The 23302-nt window shown below is 46.7% G+C and overlaps 7 protein-coding genes across 7 annotated transcripts; 3 read left to right on the forward strand and 4 right to left on the reverse strand.

The window, feature by feature from the left end:
- Positions 1-1223: 1223 nt before the first annotated feature.
- On the forward strand, positions 1224-3937 carry FPRO_13989 (uncharacterized protein; the record flags this gene model as incomplete). The annotated part of the gene is made up of 8 exons (XM_031218965.1): positions 1224-1547; positions 1607-2167; positions 2221-2337; positions 2385-2666; positions 2717-2980; positions 3032-3209; positions 3259-3548; positions 3599-3937. 8 exons carry the CDS (start codon positions 1224-1226, stop codon positions 3935-3937), a joined length of 2355 nt encoding a protein of 784 aa, XP_031084771.1.
- A 316-nt stretch (positions 3938-4253) lies between these two features.
- Positions 4254-12133, reverse strand: FPRO_13990 (uncharacterized protein; the record flags this gene model as incomplete). The annotated part of the gene is made up of 3 exons (XM_031218966.1): positions 4254-10485; positions 10544-11462; positions 11512-12133. 3 exons carry the CDS (start codon positions 12131-12133, stop codon positions 4254-4256), a joined length of 7773 nt encoding a protein of 2590 aa, XP_031084772.1.
- A 666-nt stretch (positions 12134-12799) lies between these two features.
- FPRO_13991 (uncharacterized protein) lies at positions 12800-13528 on the forward strand (the record flags this gene model as incomplete). Its single annotated transcript, XM_031218967.1, has 1 exon — positions 12800-13528. One exon carries the CDS (start codon positions 12800-12802, stop codon positions 13526-13528), a length of 729 nt encoding a protein of 242 aa, XP_031084773.1.
- A 667-nt stretch (positions 13529-14195) lies between these two features.
- Positions 14196-16729, forward strand: FPRO_13992 (uncharacterized protein; the record flags this gene model as incomplete). Its single annotated transcript, XM_031218968.1, has 2 exons — positions 14196-14741; positions 14795-16729. 2 exons carry the CDS (start codon positions 14196-14198, stop codon positions 16727-16729), a joined length of 2481 nt encoding a protein of 826 aa, XP_031084774.1.
- Positions 16730-16892: 163 nt separating this feature from the next.
- On the reverse strand, positions 16893-17979 carry FPRO_13993 (uncharacterized protein; the record flags this gene model as incomplete). The annotated part of the gene is made up of 2 exons (XM_031218969.1): positions 16893-17075; positions 17122-17979. The coding sequence occupies 2 exons, from the start codon at positions 17977-17979 to the stop codon at positions 16893-16895; spliced, it is 1041 nt and encodes a 346-aa protein (XP_031084775.1).
- Positions 17980-18488: 509 nt separating this feature from the next.
- Positions 18489-19118, reverse strand: FPRO_13994 (uncharacterized protein; the record flags this gene model as incomplete). The annotated part of the gene is made up of 1 exon (XM_031218971.1): positions 18489-19118. The coding sequence occupies one exon, from the start codon at positions 19116-19118 to the stop codon at positions 18489-18491; it is 630 nt and encodes a 209-aa protein (XP_031084776.1).
- Positions 19119-20869: 1751 nt separating this feature from the next.
- On the reverse strand, positions 20870-21664 carry FPRO_13995 (catalase; the record flags this gene model as incomplete). The annotated part of the gene is made up of 1 exon (XM_031218972.1): positions 20870-21664. The coding sequence occupies one exon, from the start codon at positions 21662-21664 to the stop codon at positions 20870-20872; it is 795 nt and encodes a 264-aa protein (XP_031084777.1).
- Positions 21665-23302: the final 1638 nt, after the last annotated feature.

Below are 23302 nucleotides of genomic sequence, written 5' to 3' on the forward strand. Positions count from 1 at the left end.
CTATCGGCGCTTCTGCTACTGTCTCGGCCTTGACCCCTTGGTGATCAAAGGTTCCAAATACTAGAGGTACGATTGTATCTGACGGGCGTTGCAAAAGGTCACTGGCCCCCAAAAATCAAGCGACTGGGCCCCAAGGATCCCCCATATCCCACTGAACCGGCTGCACTGGCCATGTAGCACCGGAATGTGGGATGTCGAAAGGCATGTTGGTGTCATTCTCCGAAAATACGGTACATACTCGGTCCATCAATATCATTCCCACTTACCGCTCAAGATGAATTTTTGGGACTCAGGCAACGCTCTCAGACATCAATTAATATGCTGTAGACATGTTACATCATCATTCAAACCTTATCAATTGGGTGCTGACATGGCGTGTTCCAGAATTCTGGATTTCTAGTGTATAATAACTACGTACCATTCTGTCTAAAGCGACAAGGGTTTAGACCAACACCATAAAAAAGTCCCTGTAACATGAGCTCTTCAGAGGCTCAAACCAATAGCCGCGCTTTGATTATAGGAGTCTGAGACCCTTTGTAAAGCACCCCTGCTAATCAGAATGTCGCAATCAACACTGATCCAACATTAGCCACCAAACAACCAATGACCTTGAGGCAATACCACCAGCTCTTGCAGTCGCTAACACAAGTTCCTGGTGGAATCAGGAGAGGCGGGCTTCAAGTGCGGCTCTTCCGAGGGTACAATCGATAGCGCAACATGGAGGGATTGCTTGATGAGGCAAAGGCCAAGACGTTTCTAGCTTCGGGGACTTGAGGCGACAGCTCAACGCTAACGCCTCCACGATATGCGCGCGGGAGGGTTACAGAATTGGGACGTGGCTAGTACGAAAAGAGCAGGAGAACAGGGTTTCGGTATGTTGCAACGGGACCACGAGGGTCCATCTCCCCCAGAGGCAAATGTCCAAGAAGGGAATTGATCTTGCAAAAGGACCTCGAGAAACTGGGAACTCTGTGAGACGCGGCCGACGTCTCTGCTCCTTATCGCCGTGGTATCCGATATCGAGGTTCCAGAACCAAGGGATGTTACATTCGCTCATCGTGTAATGCGATGGTATCACCGACGATGTGGTTTTAGATAAAGATGCGTTGCTGCCCTTGCGTAGATTGACTCTGCAGCCCACATGATTTGAGCCAGCTGTCGACTGTTACACAAACGACATCAAAACCCCTCTTTGCCATTCTTAGGAAGAGGACTGCTCAAGCATGTCGTCCACAAATGTCGAGCCCAAGGGGCCTCACGGCCCCGAGGATACCTTCGAGACCTCGGTCTTCCCTGTTCCTAGCCCAACGGAAATCGATGAGAAGAGCGACGCAAAGAATGCTGTTCTTGGCCCCGAGGTTCACGATGCATCTCATACCGACGAAAGTGATAGCGACAGCAAAGATGCCATTATTGTTACCGGTGCCGATGCCTCTCGCCACTTGCTCCCGATGAGAGACGATCACGATAACGCTTTGACATTTCGAAGTATTCTTTTGGCCTCCGGTCTTGCTTGTTTCCAGGCTGTCATGTACCAGATCTACACTGTTCGTGACTCTTTCTACTCAGACTCTGATGCAACATCATCTAATATGATCAACTATAGTTCAAGCCCACCATGATCACCATCCAGGGTACCTTCATCGTCCTTATCTCCTACTTCATCGGCAACGCTTGGGCCTTTGCCCTCCCCCGCGGCGACAACTTCGAAGCTCGATGGAGAGCCAAGGGCAACACTGGTTCACTCCCCTTCCTCATCAAGTTCATCAAGTTCATCAACCCTGGACCATGGGGTCTCAAGGAGCACGCCATCTGTGCCATCACAGCCACCTCAGCCTCCAACGCTGCTGCTAGTGTTCAAGTCTTCGCCGCCCAGGATCTGTTCTACAACATGCCATTGAGCCCAACTACTGTTATCCTGAGCACCATTTCCATCGGTCTGTTTGGTTATGGCCTCTGCGGTATCATGCGTCCTGTCGCTGTCTGGCACGTTGATGCCGTCTTCTGGAGTAACTTGCCCACTGTCAAGACCCTCCAGGGTCTTCACTGGCAGGAGGTCAAGGACTCCAAGCCTCTCCGAGTCTTCTGGTACAGTTTCGGTGGCATGTCGCTTTACGAGTTCTTCCCTGCCTACATCTTTCCCTGGCTCAACTCAGTATCTGTTCCTGTAAGCTATATCCTCAATGATTTTACTTTACCTGCGCTAACCAACTTGTGAAGTGCTTGGCTGCTATGAAGGCGACCGGAAACACTGCCAAGAACCTCACCCGTGTCTTTGGTGGTGCTACTAACAACGAGGGTCTTGGCCTTTTTAGCATTTCCCTGGATTGGCAATATGTGAGTTACTCTCAGCACCTGTATGAAACTTGACCTGACATGTATAGATCACCTCTTTCAACACCTCTCTCCCGCTCCCTCTTCAAGCTCACATGGCTGTTGGTTTCGTGGTCTGCTATATCGTCATGGCCGGCATCTACTACGGAAATGGCTGGGGCGCCAAGTCCCTGCCTTTCATGTCTACTCGACTCTTGTTGGCCAATGGTACTACATACCCCGTCGCTGAGGTCTTCGAAGGCGGAGTCCTCAATGAGTCGCGCCTGTTGGAGTTTGGTCTTCCCAGATTGACTGGTACCTTTGCCTATGCCATGTTCATGGCCAACGCTGCTGTAAGTCATCAACTCTACCTTGATCCTACCAAACGCTAAACTTGCAACAGATCGGTGCTCTCATCCTTCACTGCATCCTCTTCTGGGGCAAGGATGTCGTCAAGGCCTTCAAAAGCGCCAAGGAGGGACGATATGACGACCGTCACCACGAGCACATGGCCAAGCACTACAAGGAAGCTCCCTGGTGGTGGTATGTCACCGTCCTCGTGGGAAGCTTTATCCTCGGCCTGGTGGTCGTCATCAAGGAGAACATTACTCTCCCTGCTTGGGCTTACGTGGTGTCACTTATCATGGGTTCCATCATTGCACCAGTCGTAAGTTTAAAAGTTCTATTACATAGCCAGCAGAACTGACCATTGTTCTAGAGCACTCTCCTTTACTCTCGTTATGGAAACGGTATTGCGACCAACAACCTTTCCAAGATGATTGCTGGTCTCATGCTTCCTGGAAAGCCTGTCGGTAACATGTACTTTGCTGCATGGTCTCACAATGTCATCTCCAACGCTGTCAACCTGTCTGGTGATCTCAAGATGGGCGAATATCGTAAGTTTCACGCCTCAGCCTTACCGAATCTAAACTAACTAGGTTGCAGTCAAAATCCCCCCTCGCGTCATGTTCCTCACTCAAATCTGGGGAACTATCCTTGGTGGCTTCATCAACTACGCTATCATGATCAGCATCGTCGGCAGCAACCGAGACCTTCTTCGCGACGGTGACGGTAACTCATCCTGGAGTGGTGCCACTATGCAATCTTACAACACCAATGCAACCTCTTGGGCTCTTGCTGGTTATCTCTACAAGCTTGGTGGTACTTATGAGCTTGTTCCTTTCGGTCTGCTTGTTGGTGCCGGTTTGGTTGTTCTCCACCGAATCTTCTACAAGGTATATTTCCCCAGTTATCAGTTTTGTAGCAGCCGACTAACAGTTTCCAGTTTTACCCCAAGATCAAGAACTTTGACGTTGCCGATGTCAACTTTCCCCAGTTCATCCAGTTCGCTGGTTACATCCCTTATAACCAGAGTCAGACTTGCGTTATCCTGAGCCAGATTCTCTCCGGCTTCTTTGTCCAGTTCTACCTCCGAAACTACCGACCTCGCATCTTCAGGGACTACTCTTACCTCGTGACTGGTGCTTTCGACGGTGCCAGTCTAACAGTCCTGTTCATCCTCTCTTTCGCCGTGTTTGGAGCTGGTGGCCCAGGACATCCTTTCCCAAGCTGGTGGGGAAACAATGTCAACGGCAATTATGATCTTTGCCCTATTCCTGAGTAGAGAAAGCACTCAAGATTTTGAGTCTGGTGGTCTGGAAATGAGCCTGGAATTTGCCTGCGCATTGTTTAGACTCGTACTTTAGCCTCTGTACCTTATACCCCAGCTAGCTATTTCGAATCCAATGTTCATAAAAGTACACGTGTCAACTCTCGTGAGAGTTTTCTGGTTTGGGATACTCTGGCCAAGCAAGAACAACCTTGGACCATGGTTACTGATAAAATCCTATTTAGAGTAGCCTACGGAAAGTCTCATACAATCTCGGCGCCATGACTGCCTGTATTCCTCCAACCTCTCCTTATAGTTGCCATCACTCCTCTCACTTACCCATATTGTCTCGTGGGTGGCCGCGATCGCCGTTCTTGTTTTCATCATTCTCCTCTGCCTGCCTGGCCTCAGCTTCCTCCCGAGTTTCATCCCTTTCCCTCAAACTGTACCATGTGTCTCTCTTGTCCTTGTCAGAATGCTTTTGATACGCTATATCAATAGCTTCGCGAATCTTCTCCGTGAAAACAAATTTCTTCTTGTGTCTTATAAGTACTTCCGCAAACCCTTTGCGCGTGTACTCTAGGGCGTCTGGAGACTCTCTGAAGATACTGAGAAATAACTTCTCTGTGATTGGAAGGGAAGGCGTATGCGTCAAGACCATATCTAACATCAAAGGCTTGGCACCAACCATTATCTTCTCAAGGTGACAAAGTGAGAGGTCAACTTTTGGGTCAACCTTCAGGACCAGTGCTAACATGTTGTCTCGCGTGCCGGAATAATCAGTGCCCTGTTCGCAAATCCATACCGCGACATCTTGTAACTGTCCTTGGGCCGAACCAAGGCGCTCGAGTAAGAACTCCAGGTGGGGCAATGACTTTGCTGCTTTCAGCATGGCGTTAGTCACTGATAATGGCAAGTCTCGATGCCATAGTGACAAGAGAAGCTCGGTACTCTCTTCCCTTTGCCACCATCTGCTGTAACGCGGGACAATTGACAGTATTTTAATCACAAGACCCTCCGTTACTTCGACGTCGGGCTGGTACCCTATGAGTGCTTTCAGGGTCCCGAGATCTGTTTGAGACTCGAGTATGTCAGGAGTGATGTCCACTGAAAGCTGGCGAGCCTGTATTAAACTTCCGAAAGCCTGTTCAGAGAGCCCAACATTCAGCATCTTTGGAGTTATTTCCAGTCCCTGACTACGATCGAACAGAACCTCCAGGTTTTCCTGGATTGGTCGTCTCTCTTCTCTGAGGAAACGAATGACGAGATCTTCTGTCACTGGCTCTTCTCCTCTCCTGTCAAGGAGAAAAGACAGCAAGTCGCTGGGCTCTACCCGAGCTGCAGCTATGATGTCGCTATCCGTGATGTCGAGCGTTGTCGAGTGTCGACAAATGAGTCGGGATATATTCTGGCTTGCACCATAATAAGAGGCTGCAGACTCGAGGGCCAACGTAAGAGCTGTGACTCCGTTTGCGTCTTTCAAATCGGGTGAGGCACCATGTTGAAGTAATTGGAAAACAACTGGCTCGTCATTGTACTGGCAGGCCAAGTGCAATGCCGAACCATGAATTGGATGAACGTAGTTGACGTCGACCCCCTTTTCCAGAATCAGTGATATGATTTCACTATTGTTCCCTTGTAAAGCTGAGAAAAGGGGAGTCATGAAGCTTCCCGTGATTTTATCTACGCTGGCTCCGTGTTTGATCAAAAGCTTAAAGATTTCCAAGTTGCCAATAAAAGAAGCCAGCTGAAGTGGACTCTCCATTTCATGCGTTCCACCATCAGCAGTGGCGCCGCATTCAAGTAAAATTCGAACGATGCTGGTACATCTCTGTATCGATCGGTAGTCGGCACTTTCTGCACGATATTTCTGATGTCTTGTCCCTCGTTGCTCCAATTGCTGCTGCAAGGGTAAAGCGCAAGCCCATAGTGCCAGAGTAATTGGGTCTCCTGGCTGAGATGATCTTGATCGGACGTTCGCGCCTCGTTGTAACAGTAACCGCACCACTTCAAAGTTCAAGTAGTAGCAAGCTACCTGCAAGGGACTATCTTCCTCTTCATCGCTGCCATCGACACTGATGCCTTGTTGAATCATTCTTCGTACCAGGGGAACAGAGCCTGAGGAACACACCAACAGAAATCTTTTCGGAGTTGGAGGTACATAGTCAAGGACAAGGTTGAGAGTTCTGTAGTCAGTAAACTTTTCCATTGTCAGTGAATCCAAAGTTTCGTCAATGATCTCAAATGGGCCCTCCCCGTCATTGAACAACTGTTCAAGAAGTGCCTCAACAATAGCAAGATCTCCACTTCTGCAGGCTCTCTGAAGACTGTAACTGTGGAGCTTTGCGCCAGAGTCAAGAAGGACTCTTATTATACGCAAATCCCCTCTTTGGATCGCTGCCAACAATGGTGTTTGGCAGTCACAGTCGTCAACTTCTAGGTTGGCATCAGCGCCCCTCAACAAAAGCGCTTTGACGACGTTGACATGACCTCCAGAAATAGCAGCATGCAAAGGACTCGCATCTTGAACCTCCATACTTGCCACATTAGCTTCTTTGTGGCCTCGTACATTGAATGGAGCATTGGCTTCTAGTAACAGCTCTGTCATGGCGTCGTATCCTTTTTGACAGCTTATGATAAGAGGATGTTGGAGGCGACCCTCTTCTTGGACTAGTGATGGGTCTGTATCAAGGAGTAGTCTTGCGATTTCCGTATGTCCCTCTTGGAGAGCAAACTGAAGTGTGCTCGATGATGCTGACCCTCTTTCGCTGTGTGACTGTCGTTCAATTCTGAATTGCAACTTAGGATCTGCGCCATGTTGAAGCAGAAGCTGCACGATTTCGAGATAGCCACCAACAATCGCTGCGTGTAGGGATGTGTGCCAACGGCCCTGTATCACATTTGGGTTTGCTCCCTTGTCTAGTAGTTTCTTGGCGATCTGTAGCTGGCCAGTACGTGCCGCGGCCTGTAGAGAACTTCCATAGTAGTATCCCGTAGCGTCCACGCCGACTCCCCGAGATAAGAGCAACTCGACAAGAGGAGCTCTGCCCATTGCGCAGGCCATCTGGAGAACTAGCCCATATCTTGTGTCTTCCAGCTTGCCTGTATCATACTTCTGTAAAAGGAACTCGAGTACCGCCCCTGGCCCTTGTTCAAAGATGTACTCCAAAGACGGGGCCTGTTCAAAGCGGCCGTCTGGGTCATCGATAATACTGTGGAATGTCTGCCGCCCTCTATCGCCTTCAAAGAATTTGAGGACTTTGTCTAGAAGCGCCTTGCCTCTATCAAAATAGTCGGGAAGAGGGTGGCCGTTGTCCAATAGCCTGTTCATAACCGCCATGGCTTCCATTTCTCTCTGGACTGCTCCCAAAAGAGCTAAGTCTCCTTGACCTGCAAGTTTGACATCTGCTCCAGCTTCAAGCAACTCCTTTACGACGACACCTGGGCAGATTCTCGCTGCATATGGGAGAGGATAAACATCCTTTCCACCTAGACTGTTCGGATCGGCACCTAGTCTCAGTAGTGTTTGGATGGTTTTCTGCTGTTGAGGCATTGTTTTATCTCTATACCACCTCGCATAGTAAGGAATCTCATAAGTGTCAAAAGCGCCCAGGCTGACTTGTAAAAGACTGACAAGACGACTGTCGTTGGTCGGTGTCGAGCCATCTGCTCCATCAGTGGTAGTTATATGGGCACTCGTAAGGCGAGGGTCGGCAGACTGCCTCATACGTCTAAAGCGCCTGGGTTTCTCGTCTTCAGGAATGTTGGTGTTGACATCGATACCGAAGTTGGATATGAGATATTCGATAATGTCAGGCTGTCCCTTGCGACAAGCCGTATAGATCAATCGGCTCAGAAGGAATTCGGATTCAGAGACATCGACTTTTTGAGAGAGGAGAAACTTCAATATCTCAAGATCCTTTCCGGCAGCGCTTATCAGTGTGTCGTCAGGAATGTCAGCGCGTTGTAGGTGAGAACTAAGCTTAAACAAGCTCCTGATTACCGAGATATGGCCCCTCTCTGCAGCCTTCTGTAGGCCTTCCAGGAGCTCGTTGGCTTGCAGTAGTTGCTGGTGTTTACAATTCATGATAGCTTCCAAAGCAGCTACATTTCCGGAGGTGCAGCATTCCAGAAGGTCTGCTGTCAGAACTTGTTGCTCGATGACGGCGACTTTGTACCGCTCTTTTCCTGGTGGAAGTTTGAGCCTCAGCTGGTCAATCTGTTCTTCTGTACAGCCACTCTCAAGGGCCTTAGCAAGAGTAAGTTGCAAGATATCATGACGGCCCTCTGGTATGTTCTCCAAGGTCGAGTAGATGCGTTGAATAAACGGACCCTTCATCTTCAATGCGTGGTCGAGCAATATCCTAACAGTATTCAAGTGGCCGTTCGAGGCAGCTGCTTTGAGAGCAGCATCAACTTCGTAGTCCATAAATCCCAGAGTTTCTTTTTGCCTCAGTAGTATCACGAGAACTGCATCCCTTCCTCTTGCAGCACTAGCTGTAAGGGGACGGTTCTTCCGATATCCGTCCTGCCTATTTTCATCGTCATGGAGAGAACTCCTTTGATCAATAGCGATCATCTCCATTTCATCGTCAGTCTCGACTCGAGTGATATTGTCACGGGCATCTGTGCGAGACCCAGGTTCGGGCGTTCTAGCTGTCCGTTTCCAAAGGTGTGGCCACAATTTAGAGCGAGGATGTTTATCTCGTCCTGGAGAAACCTCCCGATAAAGCGGCCTGTATGATGAGGGTTGAGCTCTCTTATACTTAGGACTCGGTGGCTCGTAAAGGAACCGGTAGCCTCGTTCCAAGAATAGCATGATGATGTTCTGATGACCACCTTCAGCAGCGGCATGGAACGCGTCTGGAGATGAACCCTCGGCATGAACATTTGCGCCAGCGTCAAGAAGCATCTCGACAACCTTTCTGTGGCCGTGGTATGCGGCCGCATGCAACGCAGTGCCACAAGATCCCGTTTTCTGGTGAAGATCTGCATCTTCGTCCAGTAGTATCCTGACGATATCTACGTGGCCTTTTGCAGCGGCAACGTAAAGGGCATTGCCTTTCCGTTCTTCTGTGTTGATTTTGGCACCGCGCTTGAGTAGCTCTTCGACCGTGGACCTGTGATTCATCAAGCAAGCTGAACGGAGTGGCGTGCCGAACTGACCTTTGGCTTCAATTTCAAGACCTTGTTCCAGGAGATACTTGACCATATCTGTATGGCCATAAAGAGCGGCGATTGCAACCGCGTCTTTTGGGAAAGTGTCTGCCGCTCCCGGTGATACTTTGGAAATCTGACGCTGTAGCACAAATATCTGACCGGCTTTGATAGCCTTGGCTAATCTCATTTTGTGTTTGTCTGGTGTGTCTTTGTCTACAAAGTGCTTGAACTCTGGCTTCAGAAGCTGGTCGATGACCTTGATGAAGCCATACTGTGTTGCCATCTGAATGGCTTGCTCGTAGTCATCCTGGGAGTTTATAATATCGTGCCTAATAAGAGAGAGCACAATATCTTCATGCCCTCCTTGAGATGCGGCTTGGATGGCGCTCTGAAACTTAGAACCACATTTTGGAGATGTACCGTGTTGAAGCAGCATCTCTACAATGTCTTGATATCCCCTGAAACACGCAACATGCAACGGACTTCCATATGTACCACATTCGACGTCCTGCTTTGCACCTTTCTCAATCAGAGCCATCACAGTGGAGAGATGACCTGTAGCAGCGGCGAGGTAGAGTGCGGTGTGCCCAAGGCCATTTCGTTGGTCCCAGTCTATATCACTCTCCGACTCTGCAATAAGAGTCAACAGGCCGTCTATACCAAAGACAGCTGCTAAGAAGAGAGGAGACGATGTTTCGTTTGGTATGGCATCAAGAGCCGGCTTCATTGGGTGATCCCTCGGCAGCAGCCGTGCAATCTCCTTCGCAGTATCTAGCCAGGCTTCGAAGGAAAGGCTGACATCATAGTCATCATCCTCAAAGACAAATGAGATCATGTCTTGAAATAGCTTCTCCTCCTTCTTGATAACTCTTGAACTCTCAAAATGGCCTGCCCAGTGCGTCGCGGAATAGAAGAAGAAGCCTCCAACCTGTTGTTCCAGGCTTCCACTATCAGGCGGACCCCGCGCGCTGACCTTTATGCAGGTCGATGCCAGCAAACTGTGAGCTACGGGAGCAGAGAACAAAGACTGTTTAGTACGGAGGATAAATTCTCTGACTGAATGATGGGCAAGTCGGACAACTTGGCGACGGAGGTCTATGACCACCAAGTTCGAGCACACAGCAGAGATGTCCGCCGCTGTGTAAGGGACATCCCTTATGCTTGTTTCAGAGACAGCGGCCAGCAATGCCTCAGGAGTCAATGGCGACTTCATGTAGAGCAGCCAGGAGAAGGTCTGAATGGCGAGTTGTCGTGACGTGTCTCCTGATTGTAAGATCTGCCCGAGGTCGTTTTCGTACAGCGTGTCGAGATCAGATAGAATGTTGGACCGGAGAGCCGGAAGCAGATCATGTTCGTTCTTGACTTTGCGAAGCTGCTGTATTTGTCGGTGGATCCATAGGAACCTAGAAAAAGTGAATTGATTAAGACAATAACAAGAAGATGAATGAAAAGGGAGCCTACATTTCGCCTGCACCCTCCAGCAGCTCCTTTGCCAAGCAGCTTCTTTTGTCCGGCGAGAGCCTTCCACTGATTAGTTTGGTGTCGTCAATCTTCTGAGTAATGAACTGAGTCATGTCTTCATGGACAAGGTCGGCCGTCACAATTATCTCCTTGGCAGTCGGTAGCGACGAGAGGATATCGAGGCTATTCCTGCTTGTGATTAACACCTTGACGACGTTCTCAGCCCTTGAAATGATGTCAGATAAACACTGCAAGAGAATATCGCAACTCTCATCCTCAACCTGCTCAACACCATCGAGCAATACTGTGATGGGGTCTTCATTGGCGACTTGGACGATACGATCCACGCACTCTTTCGTACTCAATTTCGGAAGGTCCAGTCCCTGGAGGAGAGCTGATCTGGAGCGGCGCTGGAAGTCGGAGTAGAAAAAGTCGCGAACATCACTTTGGATTTCTGCAATCGCGAGTTGACGCAGAATGCTACGGAGGATTCCGTCCGCTGACGATCTCTCCGGTTCTGACTCGCTTTTGAGGCAGTAGAAATATGCGAAGGGTGTCGATTCTGGCTGTGAAGCCCAGGTTGCCCGCAATGAATCGACTATTACAGAGAAAAGATTGGTCTTGCCTGAACCCGTGATTCCATGGATCCAGAGTGGTGATGAAGAGCTAGACTCACACCAGTTTCTGTAAGCCTCATGTTTCAGAAGCCACTGGCCGAAGTTTAGCGTTCTTGAATCGGACATGGTCTCGTGATGGATTGAGAATGGCGACGTGGACATCCAGGATATCATCTTTGTATACTCGTCCTCTTCAATACGCTTGGTGTTGCTGTTGATTTGATCTCTGAGGCGGAGAACTGTCTTCTGGATAAAGCGCAAATCTGAAGTATCCTGAAGCTTGGCTAGTTTGAGAACCTCGTCTTCTCGGGATAAGATCTTTTGTATCCCATCGTCGCCTGTCCAAAAGACACTCTTGGCGAGTCGGACTGCTCGGGTCAGTAAATGTCTTTCTCAATGGGGTTATAAACATGCCTGCAGTTGATTGTGAGAAAAAGGCAATAGTTTGTGCCAGATATGTCAAGACTTCTGTATATAGAACTGTGAGGGCTGTTCCAAGCGCAGGCTGAGCGAGTTCATCTCGGCCTAGATGCAGATTCTCAAACTCTTTGTATCGTGCAATGATCCGAGACGCCACTTCAAGATCCTGAACCATGGTTCCGTACTGCTGGACATCGTTGACTGTCACTTGAAGAAGCAGCCTGACGGCGGCCCAGGGCAGCGAAGCGTTGCTGGCATCAAACTGCACGGCCGCATCGCCAACCGCTTTGAAGGAATCGATCCATTTGGCAATCTTTTCAAGAACATCTCGGACAATCACGACTTCTCCGTTCGACCGCTTGAACTTCCAGCGTCTGCGGAGACTAGTAGTTTTACGGGTCTCCGCCGCTTCCAGGGCGGCGGCTAGAATGTCGCGCTTATGCGTTGCAGCCTGGCCGAGTGATGTCTTGAGATCTGCGCCGAGGGAGTTGTATGCTTGGTCCCAGAGACTCTGCGCACTTGTATTGCTTGAGGGAGGTATTTGCGTCGCCATGACGACTTAATAATACTGACAATTCTTCTTTGCGCAGTTTACTTCGCTACTAATCTAACTTAGTTTGCAGGTTCCAGCCCAAATCGCGATGATCAAGACACCAAGTCTCAGCCGCAATGCTCGCGACGCTTACCTTTCTAGGCTGCTATCCTGGGTGCTTGCCTTGACGCGGATGGCGTCCAGTAAAACGTTGACTGCGTATGCTGGGTGTGACCAATAGATGCATTTTCAAGGCCACGGCGCAGTCAATTGCGTTAACGGTCATGTCAAGGCATTGCACGACGTACGCTGGCAGTCTTCATTGACAACAACCGAGGGTAGTTCAGTTAAATTCTATATATTGAGAATCATGCTTCAATGCATAAATGCTGAATTACCAACTCGCTAAGAGATATTGTGGTTGCTGTGAGCTTGTCCTGTTTGCTCTACTTGTCCAAGCAGCCAGCGACGCGAGCGGACGCGAAAAAAGAGCGAGATTCTAGCGGTCATTTACAGGCCTGTTCGCTTTCGGTCAACTGTCGGCCTCAAGCTAACTCTACAAAAGAAGGGTCATGGCCTCGACCATTGAACATAGATTCCAGCAATAAAGATTCTATATCAAGCAATTTTTCTAGTGAAATAACCCTTATCAACCTCTTTAGATCTTCAGGCCTCAACCCCACGACCATGTCCTCACCAAAGACAGTCGCATTCTTCGGCGCTAGCACAGGCGTAGGCCTCTCCGCGCTAAAGTATTCACTGACTGCAGGGCATAATTGTATCGCTCTGTGCCGAATCCCATCAAAACTCGAGGCGCACATATCGCTGCAAGCTCATCCCAATCTGCGAATCGTTGAAGGCAACGCCCACGATATAAAGACAGTGTCTTCTTGTCTAAAGAAGGACGATGGCTCAATCGTCGATGCAATTGTCTCTACGATTGGCGGCAAGCCCATCATTCACAAAATGACGATTGATGATCCCAACTGTTGTCGCATCGGCATCACTGTCCTTCTCGATGCCCTCGCGCAAATACGTGCAGAGGGTGCAGTAGGAAGACCTCACATCACCGTCTTTAGCACCACTGGCATGTCGGACTTTGGTCGCGATTATCCCCTTCTTCTCTATCCTATTTATGCGATTGCTCTCAAGGTCCCCCACGAAGACAAGAAGATCATGGAGACCAAGTTGGCCGACAGTGGTGAAGACTTCACCATCGTGCGGGGCAGTTTGTTGGTGGACGGTGAGAGCGAAACGCCAGTGCGCGTGGGCATAGAGGACCCCAAGAATGGGATAGATTCTTTAGAAATCGGATACACAATCTCAAGGGAAGATGCTGGGAAATGGCTGGCAGAAAACATCTTGGTAAATACACGTGCTGAGTACGTGAACAAGATTGCATCCATCACCTACTGAGCGGCTCCAGAGTGTCATTTACAAGGCGTTAGGACTTGGTTGGGGACTCAGCGTGGACGTACATATAATATAGATTAGCTCGTATTATCGACTTTTTGCTTGATACAAATAATATTCATCAAAACACCAAAGATCGGGGCCGTCTTGAATGAACTCTTGATGTCTTATTCAGGAGTTGGCGCGATGACCTGGTTACCCTGAGGCATCGGCGCTGTGGAGAATGGCACAGTTGTCTGAAAATGCTCTAGCGCTTATCTTGACTTCCAGATAACCTATCAGGACTTTAACACTCGGTATCGTAGATACTTGTCAGTCAAGCTTGGGGATCAGATTGGACTGATCCAATAAGTAATATACATGTTTTGAGAGCTAATTTCAATCTAAGTAGTAGAGGAACACATGGGTAAGGCTTATAAAAATGAGAAATTCTACCTATGATGGGTTCCTAGCTGGCCGAAAGCACTGATAAAGTAGTCACTGATGGTACGTGATAGCGATGATTGGAAGCAGCGCATCTACCACGATAGTTCACCCGATGAAAAGCTCATTTCCCTCGAAGAAGGACGTAAATCTCTATCGCGACAAAAAGATCAAACTATTGCAGATCACGTCGTATATACACGAGACTCTCTCATCTTTGCCGGTCTCTTAATGCTGTTCATCACGAATGACGCCCTCCCCCGCCGTCCCAACCCCTCTCGCGTCAGATTCGGCCTCCGCGCCCGAGAAAAACGCGAGGAACGCCTCCACAGCCAAGCTCCGCAGCTGCGTCGTATGTCGTAGTCGTAAAGTGCGCTGCGATAAGCTGTCACCATGTTCAAACTGCCGCAAAGCTAACATTCCCTGCGTGGTGCCCTCCAATGATCGTCCGCCAAGATGGGCGAGGCGCTTGGAGCGCATCGCTGATAATGGGCAGGGTGCTGCAGGACAGGGTGGCGGCAGCCCTGGGACTGATCAGGTTATGAATAGACTGCGGACGCTGGAAAATTTGGTCAAGGAGTTGAGTGGACAGCTTGAGGTGGCTAATGCTGCTGCGAGTAGGGGTGCGTCCTCTGGTGCTCCATCGCCTCAAGATGTTGTGAAGGATGCGGCGAGTCCATCGTCGACATCAACGGCCTCTGACGTGCAGAAACATTTTGGGAGAATGGTGATCAAGGATAAGAACAGGGAAAAGTATGTAGCTAGTGGCTTCTGGTCTCGCATTAGTGATGAGGTACGTTAACTCCAGCCCAGCTTCCTGCTGTTCATCGCTCTGACTGCCTGCAGCTCGATGGCCTGAAGATGGACACTCGTAGGATGGCAGATGACGACGAGTCTTCCGAAGATGAAGACTTCCCGGTCAGCACTCCCTCAACTCAAGAACTTTACCGAGAACCATCAGAGCGGCATGCTTTCTTGTTTCGAAACAGCCAAGCTCCTGCATCGCCCAGCGAACAGGACTTCAGCCCGTTGCCATCACAGATCCCCTTCTTACTGGACGTATTCGACGAGAATATCAACCTCATCATGCACATTGTGCATATGCCGAGCATCAGAAAGATGGTTCGTCCTTCACCTGGGACAGCGGCCAAGGTGTCTCTCAAGCACCAGGCGCTGCTCTTCTCCATCTACTACGCTGCCATCACATCCATGGAAGATGACGATGTGCTAGCCAATTTTGGATCTACGAAAACGGAGCTTAATATGAAGTTCCGCCGAGGCCTTGAACAGGCTTTGGCACGAGCAGACTTCCTCAACAACCCGGATATTGTCCTTGTTCAGGCCTTGGTCATCTTCTTATCTCTCGCGAGGCGGTACGACAGCCCTGTTTACGTGTGGATGATGACTGGATTGATGATTCGTATGGCTCACGCTGTTGGCCTCCATCGAGACGGTTCAAGATTCCAGCATCTATCACCGTTTGAGGTTGAGCAACGACGTCGCCTTTGGTGGATGATCATTACTGTTGACATTCGTGCCTCTGAAGATCAGGGGACTGAGTTCTCGATCACGCAAGACAGCTTTGATACCAAGATACCGCTCAACGTCAACACTTCCGACATTGAACCCGAAACGAAAGAGACTCCTCCAGAGCGCAAAGGCGTTACAGACATGTCTTTTGCACTCGCCATGTGCGAACTAGCTCGAGTTTCCAGGCAGTTGATGGCATCAAGCATCCACTCATCTGGGCCGACCCCCGAGGAGCAGACTAAGCTGCTCGACGGTATCCAAGAAAAGCTCGAGAATGGCTACCTTTTCCGCTCTGCACATCCCGAAGATATAGCCAACTGGGTCGGGATAGTGTGCACGCGGCTGGTGCTTTCCAAGCTGACACTCTTAGTGTATCTGCCATCGCTTTTTGCGTCGCCAAATGAGCAGTTCTCGGACGAGATTCGAGACAAACTGCTCATCGCTGCCATCGAGGTCGCAGAGCATAACCACGCGCTCAATGCTGAGACGAAATGCCGTCAGTGGCGATGGATCTACCAGACGTATACTCACTGGTATGCCATTGTATGGCTTCTGATTGAGATATCCAGACGGCAGTGGTCACCTACTGTCGAACGCGCATGGGTGGCTCTGCACAGCGTCTGGCTGATACCGTCACAGCACAACATGACCAAGAATGCACGCATGTGGATTCCGCTGCGTCGATTGATGGCTCAAGCGAGAAGTCATCGGGACGAGCAATTAATGCAAATTCGGAACAATCCTGCGATGATCGAGAAATTGGAGCAGGCCGATCACTCGCTTCCCGCTCCTGTCAGCCCGGAATCGTCACAGGAGGCAAATTCGCAGCAGCGATTTCTTGAGCATTGGCGTTCTGCTGTCGGCAAGACTACCTATGGCACTTCCGAGCAGCCTGTAACTCAAACTAGTGATAACAACACGACGCAATCTTTAGCCAATCCGGCCATAGGTGACAATGCCACTCAATGGGCAAATCCCTCATTCGACTTTGCTTCTTACCACCGTCTTCAGATGGGCGTAGCTGGTGATACACTTCCAACTGAGATGAACATGCTTCCCCAAACATGGGCCAATGGCCAGCCTGGAGATGCAAATGTTGCGTCATGGCTTTGGACCGACATGGATCAAAGTGGCAACGGATTGGGAGACATCGATATCAACATGGATATTGATACTGACATTGACTGGAATACGTGGCTACAGTCTGCTACAGGCATGGAATTGAATCAAGGAAACACGGGGCCGTCTTGAGTAATTTTGGATAATAGGCCCCAGAATTTCAGTTCAAGAATGATGCATGTACGGAGCAAATACGAATTAGGCTAACATGAGGGTTGGATTGACTATCAGGCGCAAAGCACTTAATGAATGTAACATATCATATACTTCTGGAGTAGCGGATGATCTATGGTTACTAGAGCCTTCGGCTAAAGTCCTCCGAGCCATACAGCTCCTTCTGGCGCTCAAGTACAGCCGGGTGACGAATTACTCCTGGCTTCAGCTTGCCAAAGTCCAGGTCAACGCCCTCCTCCATATATGGAAAGGGACCAAGAGGTGTAATAGCAAGAGGATTGATCTTGTAATGGCTCTTTGTGTACTGATACAAGATTAGCTCTATTCAGACAAATGATTTACGAACTTACGTTTTCTTTAATATGCTTAAAGTCTGTCGTCTCTTTGAAACCTGGGACATTCCAATAGAGATTCTTGAGCCACTCATGAATGACTGGGTAGTTGGCACGAATGGTTCCGAGGTCGCATTTAAAGTGACCAACATAGACAACATCAAACCTGACGACAGTGGCATACGCGCGTACGTCGACTTCAGTGAGCTGCTTGCCAAGGATATAGGGGCCTCCATTTTGGTGGATTAGTGCCTCAAGCTTGTTGAGTGCCGCGAAAACTGTTGGCACATTGTTGTTGTAGTCCTCCTGGGTCGTTGCGAATCCGGCTTTATAGACACCACTATTGAGGTCTCGTTGCATCCAAACATTGATGTCGTCAATGGTCGATCTCAAGTTCTCGGGATAGAGGTCAAGGTCTCGCCCGGGGCTGTTCGAGTCAAGGATGGAATCGAAGGCTGTTGGCAACCAACGAAGCAATTCGTGGCTCTCATTATTGACCATTCGATTCTCCTTCTTGTCCCAGAGAACAGGTACACTGTACCGGCCTTTATAATCAGGGTCATCTCTGAAGTAAACCTCGTGCATATACTTTGATTTGAAGAGGTGGTCTTCGGTAGCCCCTTCATAGACATCATCCGGAGGACTCGGAAACTGCCAACCAGGCCATCCCTTATCATCACCCTTAGGATAGGGCTTCACTACGGATAGACTGATTATATCTTGGAGACCTTTGAGGTGCCGAACAAGATTTGCTCGGTGAGCAAAAGGGCAGAAGAGTCCGATGTAAAGATGGTAGCGGTCCTTCTGGGGCCGGAAGGGGCCATCCGAAGTAATGACTCCGTGCCACGAGTCATCAGGGCTGCTATGAACAGTCATTTTTTTGAGCTCAAATCAGCGACAATAATGTATAGAACTTGTGCACTTATCACATATGAGGATGTGAGGTTCGTATGGCGAGATAGAGTGCTGACCCCGCCCGCTTGGTGACGGATAATCGGAATTGGAGGTCCGGTTCCGGAACTGGGCTCGGAACTGAACTTTACTGAACTACGTATGGGCTTTTATATGTATTGTATAGTTAATACCTTGAAACGGATACAAATAAGACACTGTGTGTGCTGAAAATGAAATACTGGAGTGCTGGTGAATTCTACTGTATTTAATGGCGACTGGATCACAACGAATAGGCATCATCGTTGAGAGATTCAAACTATACAGCTCAGTCACAGAAATGGAATTTGGGAGAAGAACCTGTTTTATGTAAATGATAGTATGTAGTGTCAGGCCGCGTTCGCCTTCCACTGTCTCAACCTAAGTATGGAAGAACAGGATTAAAGAGAGTATAAGAAGAGAAGAAACCAGGCAATGTCAGATGTCAGAGCTCTTCAGGGTAGAAATCGCAAGGTTAAAGGTGAAAATAGAGGCTCTCTCGTTGAGATGTGTGTCAGAAGTGAGGAAACGAGTGTTGATTGCCGTGCATGAATATCCCCAAACATTGTCATCATCATCCTAGCACATAAGTCGTAAGCCGTATGGCCCAATGATCCCAGACTTGGGGCCAGTCGTAAGTACGATTTTGCATCAAGCAAGATCGAGGTAAGTTTTTTTTTTTGAGCATGAAAGGGTGGCCATGAGTTACTGGCCAAAGTTGAAGTTTTATCAGGCTTGCCTGGACCGCCTGGCTTACCTCGGTGATCAGGTTTTCCAGGCTTAGGATAGTCAGGTTTACCAGGTCCTGGATAGCCAGGCTGGCCATGGTTGTTCTCCCACGGCTTATGGGCCTTGCTTGGATGATCTGGCTTTCCTGGCTTAGGGTAGTCAGGCTTTCCAGGGTGATCAGGCTTATGGGGCTTTGGCTTTGGCTTGTGAGGCTTGGACTTTCCAGGTCCTCCATATTCTCCCCAGCTCTTTATGGGCTTGTACTCAGGGTAGTAGACCTCGCTGCAAGGCTCGGCAACAGGAGCAGAGAAAGCAACTGAGATCAGAGCCAAGAGGGTCACATCAGACAGCTTCATCTTTGTAGATAGTTGGCAGGACTGTGCTGCAGGAAAGAAAAGATTGTAAAATGGGTTGCAAAGTCTCTTTAAAGAGTGAAGAGACGGTTGAAGAAGTAGAGCGGAGAAAGTGAAGGGCGGTTGAGGAGGGAAGAGAATAGATCCGGAGGGGGAAGCGGCTAGCTTTCATATTTCCCTCCCTTCGCCGGATGAGATGTGAGAGTCATCATACAAAATCTGCAGTTGGTCTCGGTCACTGTATATTATTGCACCCCATCGCGAATGCATCGACTGGGAGCGTGTGAAATCCACGTGGAGTTCATGGTATGCCCACCTACAGTCACTTGGAGAATATCGATTGATTCACACCTGCATTAGGTCAAGGTCTGGGTTCGTTTGGCTTGAGTGCATAAACATGGTCGAGACACATCACTTGGTGCTGTCTTGCCAGAAGCTTGGATTATTGACAGTTAGATACTCAGCCGCATGCAGTGTAAGCCCTCAAAGAGTGTTCTCTACTCCAATTGATCCAACAACCTTTACGAATGGCCACCGATCCCAGCACTTTCTACGATTCAGAGTCTTCTTTCGACACGGAGATACTTCAGTCCATAGTTCGGCTTAGCTATCCCCGCTATGTTTAACCTTATTGCCAAGCTCACAGGCTATTTCCAGTCATATCCGCTATACTTATGCCATCTATGGTTTCCGAACTCAGGCGGATGCTAACAGTGACAACGGAGCTGTGTAACGCGAGAAGCATTGCAGAGTTTCACGACCTTCTTCAATGGTTTGTGGAAATTGAAGCTAGGAGGACAGTACCACCAGCCTTTGCTCGTCTGGTCGCCATCGCCGTATGTGCAGACAAAATCACTCTGATTGGGTTCACATCAGCTTTGTTACTGGTCCTGATATACAAGTCCATTGCCAGCCAAGGAGAGGTGATACACAGTATAACATGATTTTCGTTTATGACACTAATACCTACAAGTGTCCACATAAAACACCATCGCCATGAATGGAAGCTATTACTTGCTTGTTAAGTTGAATCATTTCACTGTATGCAATGATACTGCTGCATCTGGTGTTTACAGATCATCCGCTTCTCTCCGCCCTTCCGACTTATTGCGGAGGTCAGCTCAGGAGTGAGGCCCCATCAATACAGCTCCCTCTTTCTACTTCAGTCGGGCCATCGCGTACCAGTGAGACGCACTTGTAAAGTAATGAAGACCTTCCGTTAATAGCTATCGAAGCCCGATCTGCGATTCTCGAGATACCTTTCTAGTGTCGCAGGATTGCAGTATGCACTTCCGCAGGGTGCTAGCTTACATCGCGGTGCGAGTTTCATATTCCTGCTTATGCTCCGTGCACTAGACCTTTGCTCCCCGCCCGCTGACGAGACAGTATCTCGCTCAGGTTGACTCAAGTAGTTGCAAGCTTACTGCCACAATGGCCATCAGCTGGAAAAGGTATGATACAGAAGACAAACTACAGTGCATCATATGCTGCTGCATATTTACTTGTCGTGTAGCCGTTAGCTCATCTATCATGATCCTGACACAAGCCGTCGTATTGTTAAGGTTGACCGTATCTGGACAACGACGAAACGCAGCTCAAACTCTTTCTCCATAAGATCGCGAGAGTATCATACGCAAGTAGTGCAGTAAGAAATGCTCAAGAGAAGCAAGTAGGTGTATCAGCTCTATGGTACTGTTTGAGAGAAGGAATAGAGTCTATGTCCCACAGGAGTCTGAACCTTCTACACATAGGGTTCACTGTTTCCAACCAGTTATTGCAACATTATCCCAGCCCAAAAGATCACAACTGATGGTACCCTTGAACTTTTGGTACTTGTTTCCAGTAAAGACTATATAACCAATGCCTGATTGAATCGCGTCGAGTGGTGAATGATCCTCCGAGGCTGCACCCGATTGAGGCTTCACAAGGACATTTCCTCTCCATGAAAGCCAGAACTTTGGTTGCCGGAACGTGTTCTTCTCAAAGTTTTCAGACCGCAGCTCTTCAGTGGTCTTGTAGTCATGAGGATCGTTGGGGCGATTATCTTTATCTCCCGAAGCCTCAAATGATTGCTGTTCGGGGCAGGCCTCGTGTTGTTGATCATCAACGTCGAGTTCATCCGCTGATTTTTCCCCAGCGTCATGTTCTGCGTTTTCGGCCTCGCAATCTGGTTCCATTGAGATATTTGCGCGATCCAAGATCTCGTGGATTTTCTTCCGACTTCCTGCCATGATAAAGGAAGCATCCAACACGCCAGGAAGAAATAGGTCGCCTTGCAACCCATCTTCCCCGTCGGTAAACCGAAGAACTTCAAACCGCGCCGAGTTCTCGGAGTGACGTTTATGTTTTACATCCCTTTGATCTTTGGTTGGGTCCCGATCGCATGGCGACGTACGGGCCAGGGGATGGGCTTTAGGGCATTGAAGCTGGTATAAGCCGAGGATTCTTGAAATGCTTAAAGCGCTAGAACTTTGTGGTATGGATTTGCGAGTCTTCCGGTTATGAAAGGCCCGCGAGGACAGCATTTCTTCTTGCCAACATTGATCCATTTTAGAAGGATAAGTAAAAAGTTACGAAGGTAGGAGGCAGGGGCAAATGCATGTAGGTATGTATGACGCTGTAGTGGGTCTTTAGAAAATAGAATAACTATAGTATAGAGTGTTAAACTTATTAAAAAGGATATAGTGTAATTAAAGCTAAAAAGGTAATAAAAAATGTAATTTAATTAATTATTAAGGTCTTACTATACTTTATAGCTTTTTTTAATTATAATAGGCTTTTAATTAATTAATTTAGTAATATTTTATAATATAAAATATTTAAATCTATATAATTAATTATATTAATTAAAGTATAATTAAAAATAGCTATTTTAATTAAATTAAATTAGTTTTTTAATAAAAAGTTTTTTTTTAAAGTTATACTTATTATATAAAGCTTATAATATTTATAGCTTATAGTTTTTATTAATATTAATTTAATTATATTAATAAAGTTATTTTTTCTCTCCTTACTATTAGCCTTATAAGACTATTAAGCTTTTAACTTTATATATAAAGGGTTAAATAATAAGGCCTTTATAGTAGGCCTATATCTTAAAGATTAAAATTATATAAAATTTATCTGCCTTAATATTATAGTAAATTAATAATAGCTAAATAGGTATAATAGTCTTATATTAATTAAAGCTTAAAGAGGGAAGATTCCTTAAGAAGGGGTTTTTTAAGGGAATTCTATAAGGTTTTAAAGTTATATAACTTAAAAATTAAGTTAACTAACTATATTAAGATACTATTATAATTATCCTTCTTTTTCTATTTAGCTGTTTTTAGTTAAAATAGTAATAAGATGAAATTATATAATTATTAATAAACTTTTATTATTATATATTTACTTATAGTAATTAATTTCTTACCTAAATCTATATAAAAGTAATAACTTATATTTTAGCTATTTTATATATAAAACCTATTATAAGTCTATAAATAGTCTTATTATAATATCTTATAGCTTTATATAATCTATGCCTTTTAACTTATAGTTAATCTTTTAATTTTTTAAGCTTTTTTAGGCTTTTATAAGGCTTTTAATTCCTTTTTAGCTATAAATATTTATTTATTTATTTTTTTTTACTTTTTTTTTTTACTTTTTTTTCTATTTTATTTTATATAATCTCTTTAACTTATATACCTTTTTTCTTTATTTATACCTTTACCTTTTAGCCTTTTACCCTTTATTTTTTTAATAAATCTACCTTAATTCTTTTATAATAGCTAATAAAGAACTTATTTCTATCTTTCAGATATTTAATAAGGTTAAAAAACTTAAAGTAATTATACCCTTTAAGTTCTTTAATTATACTATAGGCTATTAGATTTATATATATTATATTTATATCTATAAAAATAATATTTAGGTATTATTAATTAATAATAATTTTAATAGTTTCTTTTATTTTTTTTAACTTAATTATTATACCTTTAATAACTTTAACTTTTGTAATTATGTTAAATATAACTATAATAAAAAGTATTATAAATTATATATCTCTTTTATAATTCTCTTTTATATCTTATTATTAATTTAATTATAGTCTTTCTATTATAGTAAAAAGTAACTTTAAAGATATAATAAAAGCCTTAAAGTTTATAATTATTTTAATTACTATTTATATTATTAACTAACTA

The sequence above is a fragment of the Fusarium proliferatum genome (assembly GCF_900067095.1).
Source record: "Fusarium proliferatum ET1 genome assembly, contig: FPRO_scaffold008, whole genome shotgun sequence".
Classification (NCBI taxonomy): domain Eukaryota; kingdom Fungi; phylum Ascomycota; class Sordariomycetes; order Hypocreales; family Nectriaceae; genus Fusarium; species Fusarium proliferatum.